This window comes from Leptosomus discolor, chromosome 25 (genome assembly GCF_034619465.1).
Source record: "Leptosomus discolor isolate bLepDis1 chromosome 25, bLepDis1.hap2, whole genome shotgun sequence".
NCBI classification, from domain to species: Eukaryota; Metazoa; Chordata; class Aves; order Leptosomiformes; family Leptosomidae; genus Leptosomus; species Leptosomus discolor.
In genome coordinates this window covers 3,601,591-3,615,527 of record NC_141415.1, presented here as the reverse complement: position 1 = coordinate 3,615,527, position 13,937 = coordinate 3,601,591, and the positions used below count along the sequence as shown (strand labels likewise).

At 61.0% G+C, this 13,937-nt stretch overlaps 1 protein-coding gene across 1 annotated transcript; it reads right to left on the bottom strand.

The window, feature by feature from the left end:
* Window positions 1-15: 15 nt before the first annotated feature.
* LOC104347066 (alpha-2-macroglobulin-like protein 1) lies at window positions 16-13,431 on the bottom strand. Its single transcript, XM_086478174.1, has 37 exons — window positions 13,358-13,431; window positions 12,735-12,924; window positions 12,172-12,334; window positions 11,818-11,870; window positions 11,130-11,150; window positions 10,824-10,977; window positions 10,599-10,683; window positions 10,317-10,449; window positions 10,118-10,232; window positions 9,280-9,389; window positions 8,960-9,124; window positions 8,569-8,793; window positions 8,198-8,255; window positions 7,969-8,114; window positions 7,568-7,717; window positions 7,255-7,377; window positions 7,159-7,194; window positions 6,810-6,906; window positions 6,403-6,565; window positions 5,998-6,223; window positions 5,795-5,921; window positions 5,403-5,524; window positions 5,161-5,212; window positions 4,837-4,911; window positions 4,487-4,663; window positions 4,194-4,275; window positions 3,940-4,096; window positions 3,721-3,795; window positions 3,378-3,534; window positions 3,033-3,250; window positions 2,719-2,934; window positions 2,521-2,645; window positions 2,334-2,424; window positions 2,151-2,219; window positions 1,945-2,047; window positions 1,731-1,772; window positions 16-254 (listed from the first exon to the last, which is right to left on the bottom strand). Exons 1-37 carry the CDS (start codon window positions 13,429-13,431, stop codon window positions 16-18), a joined length of 4,614 nt encoding a protein of 1,537 aa, XP_086334300.1.
* Between the last annotated feature and the right edge of the window lie 506 nt (window positions 13,432-13,937).

The window sequence follows — 13,937 nt, the reverse complement described above, 5'->3', positions numbered from 1 at the left end:
AGGATTTATTTGGCCTCAGCGCTGTAGCATCGACCCCCTTCCCGCCCTGGCTGTGTGGCTGCATCTCCAGAACTCTGCCCGTTGCTGGCTCTGCTGGGACACCTGCCCTGCAGAGATGGCGCCAGCATCCATGGCAGCCCTTCCTGTCCCCTGCTCGGAGATGGCTCCCTGGGCCCTGTTTGTCACCGAGGTCGCAGGACGGTGGGTGCTGAGCCCCGAGGCAGGCAGGTGTCGGGGGTTGCCCAGGGTGGCTCCTTGGTTAGAGCAGAATTAAACCCTGGTCTGAGGCTGCACTGGGGTGTTCCTTGTGTCTGGGCACGATGAGGGGCCTGTGTGAGCGGGAGCGTAGGGGGGATGGGGTCTGTGCTCCTCTGCCACCGCCTTCGGGGGCCGCCCCCACCTCCTTTGACCTCTGCCAAAAAGCTGAACAGTGGTGGTCCTGGCCTGACATCCCCCCTCCCTGCCCTGGCACAGCAGCCAGCCTGTCCCCACCACCCCTCCGTCCCTCCCCCCTCCTGGTGTGAGACCCTGCAAGTGTCAGAAAACAAAGACCAAGAGAAAATACCCACATGGAGCAACTATTTATTTAGACCCAGACGGGGACTGCGGCTTCTCTCCATCAACAAGTGCCTGAATCTGTTTCGGTGGAACTGCAGAGGTGCCCCCGGGTCCCTCTTGGTGACAGTGGCACCGCGTTGGGGGCAGGGAGGGTGCTGGGGTAGCGCCGTGGCTCCTTGGAGAGCAAGATGGGGTGGGTGGTGGGGGGGGACCTGCTGGGGAAGGGACAGTTGGTCTGACGGCAGAGTCGAAGTCTTGGTCCTGCTCAAGAGCTATGGGGAGTGGAGGGGCCAGACCTGGTGTCCCAGGGCTCCCTCGGGCTGGTAGGGGGGAAGGTGCCCAGGGGAGCCCCTCTAAAGCCACCGCTCGGCTGCCCAGCTGAAGGCAAACAGAGCTGAAGGCAGGGGCTGGCCGAGCAGCGAGACATCTCTGGCCGTGGGTCTGTGTCAGCCCCTCGGCCGTGGGGCCGGTGGGGTGGGAGCTGCGCCGCAGGGAGCAGTGGCTGAGTCCAGAGCCGTGTCGTGCTGGTGGTGCTGTGGGCACCCCCGGGCCGCGTTCTGCCCCTGTGAGGGGTTGGGGTCATGGCCAGGGTGGAGCAGAGACCGTCGCTTGTCCCGGTCCTCGGTGGCTGAGGGCGTTGGGGTGAGCAGAGGGGACCGGCTGCCCGGCGTCAGGATGCGCTAGAAGTTTTCCTGCTCTGGACCATCAGCCTCTTCAAAATCAAATAGGGGTGTGCTGTAAGAGGAGAGCCCCTCTGTGCCCCCCACCACCCCTGGCTGCCCCTTCCCTCCAGCTGAGTTCCATCCCTTGGAGCTCAGTGTCCCGTCCCCGGTGTGACCCCAAACCCATGGAGGGGAGCTCTGCAGCAGGCACAGGAGGAAGGCCAGGTCTCATGGGGGTCTGAGCCCCCTCAGAGACGCATGGCTCCTCTCTGCACCCCACAACCTGGGTCCTCCCTGATCTCTAGGCCCCCAGGCTCTGGCCAGCAAGTCCCCATCAATCAACCCAGGGCTCCAGGCTCCTGGCTGGGCTCCTCCATCCCCACTCACTGCCCTCCTTCCCCTGGGTCCAGGGGCTCAGCACAGCCCAGGTTGGCCCTTCAGGGTTGGTGGGTCCCCATCAGGGTCCCGAGGGTGGGGTGGCCCCTCTGCCCTGTCAGGCTCAGCCCCTACCTGAGCTGCAAGGTGCGCTGTAGGCAGCATCCGTGCGGTCACCTGCACCGGGAAGGATGGTGACCAATGGGCTCAGGGTGAGCTGCTCTCGTTAACGAGCCAAAGCTCATCAACGTGAGCTGAAAGCCCAGCCAGACTCCCTCTGAGCCGCTGGGGTTACAAGGGGTGGCAGCGGGGCCAGGCACCCCTGGGCCATGTCCCCGGTGGGGCTCACCGGTCTCGTAGTAGTCGTACAGCGTCACGGTGGCTGGCTGGAGGTTCCTCACCGGGAAGTCCTGCATGGCGGTGAAGGAGAAGGTCTCCTCTTCCTTTGTCAGCTGTGGAGATGGCCCAAGGGTGGGGTGTAACCACCCACAACAGGGATGCATCCCCACGTGCCAGCACGTGGGGTCCCGCTCCTGTCCCCGTGCCCCATCTCACCTCATCCAGGTAAATTGTCACTTGGTCGGGCTGCACCTCCGCCTTCTTCACCAGCTTCTGCCTCTTCAGCTGGAGGGACACAGCTCAGGATGGGCAACAGCTGCTCGGTGGGTGCCCCAACCAGGGCCAACACCCCGAGAGGGTGCCCCAGAGGGGGTCCTGGGGCCAGTGGGAGCTTCTCACCTCCACCACGGAGCTCTTGTCCGGGATGTAGCCAGAGGGCAGCTTGGCCTCAATGACAACCATGTTGGTGGCGGGACGCTCCCCGGTGTACCTGCAAGGGCAGAGCCCCGGAGTGGGGTTAGGGGCTGCCCCCGCTCCTTGGCTGCTCCTGGCCCCCCCAAAAGCAGGGGGCAGCTCCAGCCCCTACCGTGCCCGGAGGAGGAGGCGGAAGCGGGTCCTGGCGTCCCCCGTGCACTCCCCGGGCTCTGTCTCCACGCGGAGATCGAACGTCCCCACGCTCGGAGGGGGTGGCACGTTGTAGCGCAGGGTCACCTGGGGTGACACAGGGGGGTTGGAGCCACCGAGCAGTCACCGCACGGGGACGGGGACCCCAGGCCGTACCCACCTGCACCAGGGCGCAGCCCTGCCCGCGGGCTCGCACCCCGTACGCCCCCGGCAGCTGGCGCAGAGCCGCCCGCTGCAGCACCAGCCGGTTGCTGTCATGCAGCACGAAGTCCTGCACGGGGCCCGTCGGGGACGTCACCGTCACCACGAAGTCCCCGTTGCTGCCGTACACCAGGGTGGCGTACTTGGCCAGGGCTTGCAGAGCCACCACGGTGTCCTGGGCGTAGAGAAAGCACCAAGCCAGGGTCACCCCTAACGATATGGGGTACAGAGGGGGGATGTTTGGAGCAGCCCCGTGGACCTCAGTGGCGGTACCTGCGTGGAGGCGAAGCCCCCGTAGGGATTTTGCTGCTTGCTGAGCCAGCGGACGATTTGGGAAGCGGTCCCCAGGTCGGCAGAGGACACTTGGGGCTGGGAGAGGTAGGCCAGGAGGACGTAGGCGGTCATCTCCACCTCCGCCGGCGCGGCAGCAGCCCAGGAGGGCTGCGAGGGGGGCAGAGCCTTCCCCTTCCTCTGCCAGTAGAGGTGTCCCTCTGGGAGAGAAGGGGGTGGCCGCTCAGCCCCCTGCTCTAAAGGTCCCGGGGGACTGGGGGTGGGATGGGGTGACCCAGGAAGCGTGTGGCACTGCCCGGAGGTGCCACTGCCCGTGCGGGGTGGTACCTGCGCTGACGCTATGCTGGGCCAGACTCTGCAGCTGGGTTTGCTGCTGCTCCCTGCGCCCCGCCAGCCCGAAAACGTAGGCAAGCAGCGCCTGCGTGTAGGGGTCGTCCGTGGCCGAAGCCTCCAGGCACTGCAGGGCTGAGCTCACCTTCGGGTCCTGGCATGGGAACAGAGTCAGGAGCCAGCCCGTGGGCGTAAGCATCGCTCAGAGACCCCAGTTCAGCCCAGTGAGACCCGTTGCGCCCAGGCTGGGCTCGGAGGTGGCCTGGAACAGACGGACCCCCTGCCCCAGCACACATCCCCACCCCACCAGCCCCACTGGGGAAGATGGGGTCATCCTCACCGTTGGGGACAGCCCCAGCTCCAGCATCGCAGCCGTGACATAAGCCGACAGCGAGAGCTCATCTGAGATGCCACCCTGCAAAGGGGACAGCGGGAATGGGTCCAGCCATGCCGTGCCACCTGCACAGGGACTCCCCCCCACTGCCTAAACCACACACCAGAGATGTGCTGCGGCCAATCCAGCTTTGGCCACACATCCTCTTGTGTCCCCCCGACCCACCTGCAGGGCGTTGTTGAAGAGCTTCCCCACGCTGCGGAAGCAGCCCGTCTCCCGCTGCTGCTTCTGCAGCCAGCGCAGCGCGTCCGTGATGTGCCGCTCCTCGATGGCCACGTAGGCTCTGGCCTGCCCAAAGGACTTGAGGACAAACGCTGTCAGCCTACGAGCCAGAGAGACATGGGAGGGATGGGAGACCAGGGCTGGGGTGCGGCGGGACGCCGCTGCAGAGCCTGCCCAAGCCCTGTGCGGTCCCTCACCAGGTGTTGCCGCTGGGATCGCTCTTCCCGAAGGCGCTGTAAGAGCCGTCGTCATGTTTGTAGAGCAGCTCTCGCTGGTACCCTGTGGGGAGCAGATGGGGACGAGTCTTTACCTGGCAGTTCTTACATCTCCAGGGGATCCTAGAGGCAGCCCACAGCCCAGACCCACCCTGGGGCACCGGTAGAAAGTTGGAGGGGGGGTGTGGTGTGTGTGTGTGTGGATATGGGGCGGTGGTGTCCCTCAGCAGCAAGGCAGGGTGGGACAGGGAGAGGAGGGGACCAGGGATGCTCACCGCTCTGCAGGAAGCCCTGTGCCTTGGCACGGATGTCGGGCTGCAGCTGCCCGCTCTTCTCCAGGTACTGCTGGATGTAGATGTTGGGGGCGAAGCGAACCATGTTCTGCTCCCCACAGCCGTAGGGCATGGCCAGGAGGCGGTCCAGGTTCTGCAGAGCGTTGCCCATGATGTCGCCTGTCCCAGGAGGACATGGGGAGCATCGTCATCGGGCGTGCCCCCCTGCCACCAGCGCCCTATATCCCTGTCTGTCTCAGCTCCAGGTGGTCCCACCTTCTGCTGAGCTTGGGCCCTGGTGCTCTGCACCCTCCCTGCCCCAGGCGGTCCCCAGGCCCCCACCTGTCCCTTACCCATCACGGTGACATGGGCTCGCTGGGAGCCCTCTAAGATGTTCGCAGGAACCTCCAGGGAGATTTCTTCAGCAGCTGTGGGGATGGAAGGCAACCACAGTGGGGATGCCCAGCTCCTCCTGGCCCTGCCCCATGGCATCCTTGCCCACCCCCTTCCTGCTCCAACCCTCCAGGGGCTCAAGGCTGAGTTGCAGCATCTCAGCCAGGAGCCCCTAAGGGACCCTGGTCCTTGGATCCTCTGGCCTGGTGGCCCTTGTGACTGGTGGCCAAGCATCTCTGCCCCACATCCCCACGGCACTGCCGGACACCCCCGGGCAGTCCTACCTTCCTCACAGAGCAGGGAGTTGTGCGCCTTTTCCACCAGGATGCCCCCGGGCTGTGGGGAAGCAGCATCAGTCGGTCAGGAGAAGGGACCAGCAGTGTCCCCCTGTCCCCCAGGGTCATGCCTGCAGCCCAGGCTTGGGGCTGGGTGCTGCCATGCTCCTGGTCCTCCTGCTGCACCCCAAGGGCTGCTTGGACCCTGTCCTCAAACCCGTCCCACTTTTCTCCTCCATAACCCATCTGACCTGCACCAGCAAGGGCTTTATCACGGTGTCCACACGACCCTGGGCCGGCGTGACGGGCATCTCATTGCCACAGAGCTCCTTGGAGCTGAGGGCCTCGGTGCTGACGGTGATGTTCACCTCCCCTGTGGATGCAAGCGGGGCACTGAGTCCCCATGGAGCACCCCCAACCCATATTGCAGCCCCACAGGCTTGCATCAGCCCTGGGTCTTTGTGTGGGGCCGGCTGGCTTGGTACACGGGTCACCAGGTTGAGGAGCAGTGCTGGGAGGCAATGGGGAGGGTGAAAGTGGAGCAGAGGAGAGCTTCCCAGGTGGCACTGCATTTGCTCCTGTCCTCCCTGCCCACCCTGTCCTCCGAGGAGGTCCCCAAGCAGCAGGGCAGGGGGCTCTGTACCCAGGCTGGTGGCTCGCACGCCCCACCGGAAGGTCCTCGCTTCGTCCGCACAGATACAACCGCCGTACGCCTCGTCCGCGCCCGCCGACACCTCCAGCTCCGCCGACTCTGCCAGCGTCACCCGAACCTGCCGGACCGTGGCCATGGTTCCATCAGCCCCCGACGGACCCCAGCCCCAGGGACCCCTCCCCAGCCCCACTCACCCGCAGGCACTGCTGCAGGTAGTTGAAGACGGTGGCCACGAGGGTGAAGGCTTCGTGGCGGATCACGGCGTAGGGCAGCGCCAGCTCCACGAAGAAGGGCTTGAAGGCTGTGAGGGTGGTGGTGGGGGCCAGCCCCAAGCCCAGCGGGGACGTACAGAACATCCCGGCTTCCCACTCGGTGATGGCGTCGGGCACCGTCACCGTCAGCTCCGCAGAGCCCCCCTCCCTGTGGGATGGAGAACGTCATGAGGCCATCCCACCACGTTCAGCCACAGCTGGTGCCATCCCCAGCAGGGCTGGCTCTCTCCCTGTGGGAGAAGGAGCCATCCTGAGGTCCCCAACCTCCCTCCATGCCAGAGGATAGGTGGGGAGAGGACCAGCCCCATGGGGACCATCCTCACTCACCCCACGGGTACCAGGTCCCACAGCCATGTCTCTGGGAAATATGTCCGGGGTGCCGGTGGCTCCGGTGGCTCTTCCTGCACAGCAGCACTGGGGATACCACGGACCTTTCCTTCCGAGACACCAACTTCTTTCCACAAGTAGAAGACACTGGAACCAGCACCTCCTGGAAAAGGCAGAGCAGAAATTGGGGTCCATGGGTCTCTGCATCTTAGCTGGACCTCGCCTTCAGGCAGCATGAAGGTAGCCAAAATCCTTTTCAGTCCCCTTGAATCCCTTTGATGCCAAGTGTATTTTCAGGTTGTCTCCGAGTCCCTCTGAGGACACGGGAGCCAGGACCAAGCACCAGGTCTTTGCCTTTTTCTTCCAAGAGGGCTCAGCAGAACAAGCAAGTCAAGGGCTGTGCTGACCTCTGGGACCTCGGAGACCTACTTCTGTGGGCAAGCCGACCGGCTTTTCGCAAACTTCGCTGATCTTGGCATTGGTGAAAAGTTTCAGTGCTGCGTTCTGCGAAAAAGAAAAGAGGTTGTCCATCTCTGAAACCCCGTAGGAGGAATATCCCCATCCCAGCAGTAAATAGTCAAGGGGCTACAGAAGACAACAAGTAGAGAAGCACTGGAGCCTGGGGTCTGCGGGAAACACCTTTGCCACAAGTATGGCTTTCATGGGGCGTTGCTGTGCTTTCCCAGCACCCTGAGCAAACCACAGCTGGCTCCTGGATGGAGAGGAACCAGGAGGCAAAGTGGGCAGGGCCTTTACCCAAAATAACTTGTAGGTGTCCATCTGGGAATTCCTCTGGAAAGGGGGAAATAAGTGACGCCTCCTTAGAGGACGAAAGGCTTTCCGTCTCGGTACAAGTGGGATGATGGGAATGTCGGGAGTGTAAAAGTCGAGGTCATAGTCCCAGGAAAACGTTGGACAGGGTGGTGGGTCCTGAATGCTTCCAGGGTAGTTGAATTCAGGGAGAACTTTGTAGACCTGGGAGTAAACATATGTGCTAGGTACAAAACCAGCCGGGCACCTACCCTGCTGCCCAGAAGGACGGCCCAGGAGCCACCGTGGCACTGAGTCCCTGCAGGGGAGGTCCAAGCCAATGTCGTCTCTTCCCCCCCATCCCTGGCTGGTCCCTGGGGCTGCAGAAGGGGCCTGGGGCAGTGCCACCACTCACCGCCTCCATATTGAGCTTAGCCTCGGGCTTCAAGAGCAGCACGCTGCGGTCCACGGCACGGATGGCGCACAGGGACCCTGGGGCAGCCTGAAGCTCCAGCCACAGCTCTGAGCCGGGCAGAGCCCTGTCCTCTGAAAAAGCCATCTTCACCTGGGGAGGGACAGAGGTGTCAGAGGGCAAGGCAGGAGGGGGAGCCACCTCCTATGGAGGAGCAGGACCAAGCCACGGGCACGGAGGTCTCTTCTAGACAAGGATAAAATCAGGCTTGAGGGTTTGGGGATCATGGCATGGGTTAACGAGACCGTGACGCTGTGATGCATCTGGAGCAGGATGGACCTCAGAGCATGCAGCTATGGACAAGCCATGGAGCCGTTCCCCCACCTCCAGCAGCCTCCTCTCACCTTGTTGGGGAAGCACTTGGCCACCTTGAGCTTGGTGCTGTCAGCCACCATCTCACCGTTGGGCAGCACTGTGTAGCCCAGCACCCTGGCCGTGGGCGCCAGCTCGAGGTCGATGGGCAGCTCCAGGGTGAAGGAGCCTCTCAGCCCTGGGCCATGGGAAAGGAGGGGAGATGTGGACCAGGCACAGAGAGCAGAGCCCTGCACAGCCCATCTGTGCCTTGGGACCTACCAGCCTCTGCAGGCAGCTCTTTCCTGAGGATGGTGGCAATGGTCCCCTTGGCCAGGACCTGCAGAGGAGGAGATGGGAACAACAAAACCATTGCTGAGTGCGGAACTGAAACGCCCTGATGGAGGATGGACCCCAGGGCAAGAGTATCAGGATGGGTTTTGACCTCGCCCAGTCTCCAGCCCCCACAATGTCTCCCATTGGCAGGCAGGTCCAACGGTGCCAGCAGACACCTCTACTGAGAGGCATAGGTCTCTCGGCCTAGCCAGGGGACACATCCTCAGGGACACAAGCACAAATGTGTACGTAGATGTAGAACTTTGCACACAACCGCCCTAACGCCCGCTGCCCAACCTCCCTGGGCGGGGGCTCACCAGGAAGACCACATCCAGGCTATCCCGCTCTGTGCCCAAGGCCTCCTTGCTGAAGACGTAATCCACCCGGAGCTGCTGGGGCTGGCCGCAGGGCAGCTCACTCTCCAGCCGGTGGATCTGCAGGAAGCTCTGGCTCGCCGAAAAGAAGGGGCTGAGGAACGTGTAGGCCCTTCGGTAGATAGTTGAGCCACCGTTCTGACTGTGAGCTGTGTTGTTGACTTCACCCTGAGCAGTGGAGGTAGAAATCAGGGTGCTGAAGCCATGCAGCAGCCCACAAGGTGCTGGTCCCAGTGCCAGGCATCACTGATGCAGGCTCAGAGAAGTGCCCAGCCCTGCACTACTGGAGAAAGCAGCACAGGGACCCCCAAGGGGTGGGAGATGGGCCACTTACACGCAAGGAAACAGTGCCACTCCAACCAGAGGTCTCCAGTGTGAAGGAGGCTCTCCCTGATCTGTCTGTCAGGAAGGTCTGTCTCGTATCTTTTCCTTGCTGGCTAACGACGAGCAAGAGCTGCTTCTGCGGCTGCACGGCGCCGTTGGCTCCCTTCAGCAGCATCTGCACCAGGAGGGAAGAGGAGATGCCCCACGTTGGGCTGCAGGCATGAGACGGAGGGCAGGGGTGGGAGAACAGGGCTGGGGGGTCAACAGGAGCAGGACTGGATGTAGCAGGGTACAAAGGAACCCTGCGGGGTGTGCGGACACCCCCATTACCGTCCCAGCGTAGGGGATGCCAGGCTTGTAGAAATTGTCAGTGTTTTCAAAGGTGACAGTGAAGATTTCGGGTGAAATCTTGCAGCTCTTGGTGTTTTTCAGCTCCAGCCCTGTGGAGAGGGAGTGGGGAGCTGAGGGTGTTGCAGGGACCCAGGGTACAGGTTAGCTGCTGCCACCTCCCCTGTCATGGTGCAGAAAAGGTCACTGGACATTTTAGGCTTTCCCTCTGCAGCCAGCAGCTTCGAGCACAGTTTGCACCTCCTACAAGAGGAAAAAACCTCTACAGCATGTTTTAGACCTAAAACTGGGGTGCAGCTGGCTGCAGAGACTTCAGAAAAGGCTCTTCACCAAAGCACCATGATGCAGGGCCACCTCGGTGCTGGTGTGCCCAGGGACAACCCCTGGCCTTCTTTTTTTTTTCCAAAACCAAGCCGCTGGCCATCATTTCTGGTGTGACCGAGGTGGTGGGTGAGGGATTAGCCTGAAGGACAAAGCCACAGCACTGGAGTGGGTGAAAACATTGCTTTGCATTGCAAGGACTCGACTCGCTGCTAGCTGTAGCATTGGGAGAATTGCTGGATCTTGGAAAGGTATTTTTGCCTCCTGACCATTTCTCTGGTCAGAATTAGAAGTGTTGGTTGGCTGAGCTGGCTGACATCCCCACCTGGACCTGGTCCCTGCACACATGCACCCCTAAATCACAGCGTTGCTTTTGGGCTTCCCTGGAGAAGACCGATACCCCCATGCCCCATGCATTTGGGTGCACATGGGAATGAATGCAAAACCATGCACCAGCAGCAATGCCCATTCCCGAGCAGGAGAACACTGCTGTCCCCACCTGTCCCATCCTCCACCAGTGATGCCTGGACTTGGAGTTGATTCTCATACATGGAACTGGTCAGGTTGAAGGCCAACAACAAAACCTCTGTTGAAAAGCAACCGTTCTTCTCCGTCTGGAGGGAGAGAGTCAACCCTGTGAGCAACAGTCCTGGGAAGGGGCTGCCCCAGTGGCACCCACACTCCCCAGCTGTGCTCACCTGCCCGCTAACCTCGATGCAGTTCTTCTCTTTCTGGGGGGCACTGTGAAGTCTGTGCAGGATCCAGATGTGCCTGGTGGACTGGCACAAGCTGGCCTGGACCTTCCCCTGGACGGGCTTCCCGTAGGTGTACCTGTTGGGTGGAAGGTGGTGGAGGTGTCCCTGATGGACCACATCATGTCGTATACCCCCATCCCATCCCATCCCATCCCATCCCATCCCATCCCATCCCATCCCATCCCATCCCATCCCTCTTCCCGGCTCAGCCTGTTTTGGGCTCACCGTCCACAGATCTCCATCTGGAACTTCTTGTCCTCCGCCAGCACCACAGCGGGGAGATCAATGGTCATCTCAAACTTGGGCAGCACTGATGGGGAAGCAAAGGGACAGAGGGCTGTCACTCCAAGGACGAGGACAAGGGTGCCTGGATGGCCAGGGGGACCAAGACAACAGGAACATGCCAAGGTGTGTCTCCCACCCGCCATGCACCTCCCGGTCCCTGTGTACCATATTCCTCCACGCTGAAGGAGTGGGTCTTCCCTTCCACCGCAATGATGTACGTGCCCAGGGCCGGCTCCGCGGCCAGTGGGAGGGACAGGTCCACGATGCCCTGCTGAGGGCTCACCTCCCGCCACTGCGCGATGCGGTTCCCACTGGGATCCTGCACACAGGGACACGCAGCATCAGCACCCTGGGGACCCCAGCACCCCGTGATAAAACAGCCCATGGCTGCATTATGCTTCTCCTCTCCCAGCCACGCTGCCTTCCCAAGCCCACACCACCCAGGAGCCTCCCTCCATCTCTCAGGCTGACCTTCAGGAACACCAGGGGCAGCTGCAAGGCAAAGAGAAGATGGTTAGAGGAGAAATTCAAAGCCTTCCTTGGGGTCTCACCAGGGTGGGGACATCTATGGAACCATGGGTGGAGTAGAGTGAGGGTCGTTTGTGGGATGCTGTGAACTTCCAACCCTTCCATTTTCTTCAGGACTAATTTTGAGCCTGTGGGTGGCTCTAGCTGGGATGAGCCAAGGGCACTGCCAGCATGGCATGGAGAGGTAGTATCTCCTAGTGCCTTTGCAAGAAGCCAGCAACCATTTCATCCAGGAACATCCTGCACTTCCAGAGACCCAGATAATTGCTCAGGGGTGCCAGAGGCTGAACTCGCCTGTAATCCTGGTGTCTGATGACTTGATATCAATATCCCTTTCCCTGCTTCCCACTCACCATTGGTGCATCCCTAACTGAAAGCTTAAGCGGGTACGTTCCCTCGGCTCACGTGCAACTCTGCTTCCTCTTTCCTTAGCCTGCTGAAGCCTGCATGAACAGCACAGGACATCCCTGCCCCTGGGGAGCGCAGGCACTCAGGCAGAGCTGGCTGGGGAGGATTCCCAAGGGCAAAGGCACTTGCTGACTCCCACACCTCTCTCAGAGCTTGCCAAGATTGTAGGAGGGCAGAGCAGAGGAGCCCTGTCACCTCCCCCCTTCCCCAGCCCTGCTCTCACCTTCTTATTGCTGGGAATGAAGTCTTTATCCAAAGAGACAATTCGAAGCTTCACTGGAAAGAGCAAATGGGGAGGCAGGAGTGAGTGCATCTGCAGGGACGGGGGTTCCCCATGGGGAAGGTGGATGGAAATCCATCCTCAGCCCTGGAGTGGGGTGCTGCCCACCAAGTGGCACAGCCTGCAGTGCTGCCAGAGTGTCCTGGCATTGCCCTGGGCCGGTGCTGGGGGTCCCAGTGCATCCCAGGATGAGGCCTCTTATTTCCATGCAACGTAGGAGCAAGGCTGAGCCTCCTGCACTGCTCTCCCACCAGGTCCTTCAGCCCAGAGCAGGGTGGTCCATCCTGCCTCCCTCACCTTGCTGTCCAGGCTTGTAGACAGCCTTGTCTGTCTGTATGAAGATCCCAGGCTCCAGGGCTCTCAGCATCACCTTCTTCTTCTCGGAGACATCCAGGGAGTCTCCCTGGATTGAGACGTGCAGGTTCACAATTTCGTCCTTCCCTTCGGTGGGGGCTGGAGCCTGCCAGGGGAAACACCAGGCACTGGGTAAGGACAAGGGATATGCCATGGCCAGGATGCTCTGCTCATCCAAGCGGCCTAGAACACTCCTAACCCACAGGGACACCTTACCCAAGCCAGGGGTTGGGAAGAAACATCCCCTCAACAACCTGCCCTAGTCTGCACATCTGCTACCAGGGAATTATTTAAGCCACCAAATAATGTGGCTGAGCCCAGAGTCGGTTTGCCTGTGTAGGGGATGAGACCCTACCAAAAGATGGGGAAGTCACACCTGCTTCCAGCCCCACATGAAAGCACAGCCCCATGCTCCAGGGAGCTGGTGGAAACTGCTCTGCCTGGAGACAGCAGCATGTCCAGGGCATCCCTCTCCACGCTTACGGCTGTGAGTGGGTGACACTCACGGGGAAGGTGATGTTCAGGTACAGACGAGGCTCCTGGACCTTCCTCTCCAGCAGGGTGATGTTATGGGTCCCGTGTGCTCTCTGCAGCTGGACAGTCACCTGGACGGGCTCGTGGAGGCCACTGAGATGGACCCACAGCGTCGCCGTGTGGGGGTGGTAGATCACAGCTGGGGACGTGATCACATAATGCCTGGCAAGGAGAAGTGCTGACATGAGAGGTGTGGGGATGGGGCAGATCCCAATACAGACCCCGCAGAGGTCTTGAAGAGCTCCTGGGTGCACAGAAACCTGTGCTGGGGTGCAGGACCACCTCCCCCAGCCTCCTCGCTCTGCTTCTAGGCTCCCTTTGACTTCTTTGCTCAGCAAAGCAAAGGCTCTGCTCACACGTTGGCTGCAAGTGAGGCAGCACCTACAAGAAACCACCCCAGAGCCACCAGCCCCTGGGTGCCAAGTTCTCAATGCTCCTGGGGAGAGACAACCCACCAGCCCGAGCACTTCCACCCTGGCCAACAATCACACACACGGGAAGGATTAGCTCCCGCTACGTCCTGCCAAGGAGCCAAGGCTGAATGCGTTCCCACCAGGCGTGGGCAGACAGACAGACAGACACAGAGAGGGCTTACAGTGCTGCCGATGCGCCAGCTGTGAGGTGCAGGATGAGGAGCAGCAGGACAGGCAGGGCAGCTGGGGACCTCATGTCTCCAGCTGCAAGTGGACATCGGGGATGGCTACAGCCTCCTTCTCCAGGTGTTGGGTTGCTGTAGCCCTGCGTCTGCTCTGCTGCAGGCTCTGAAATGAGAGCTTTGCTTTCCATCCAACGAGCAAACAAGGGTTGGCAGAGGGATGCAGCGTGGACCTGCAGATATAGCCAAGGCAATGTTTACCGTCTGCCCACAGCCTCCTGGGTTCAAGGCTCTGATGGATTTTTGCAATCTGAGGAAAGGTTCCCATAGGCTATAGAGGTCCAAAATCAGGGGGCAGGACCCACCTACACACTGGTCTGCTGGGAAATGATGGAGGGAGCAGGAATGAGTTTTCCAGATGAAAGTAGGCAGCACATCATGAGAACAGTCTGTGAGCTGGTGGCAATTTCTCAGAAAGGCTTGTTTCCAGGTATTTCAAATGTAGCCAAACAGTAGCTATTTGGGCTGATCTCAGTCTCAGACTGTTTTTTTGCCCAGTTTCCTCCAGTTTCATCAGATC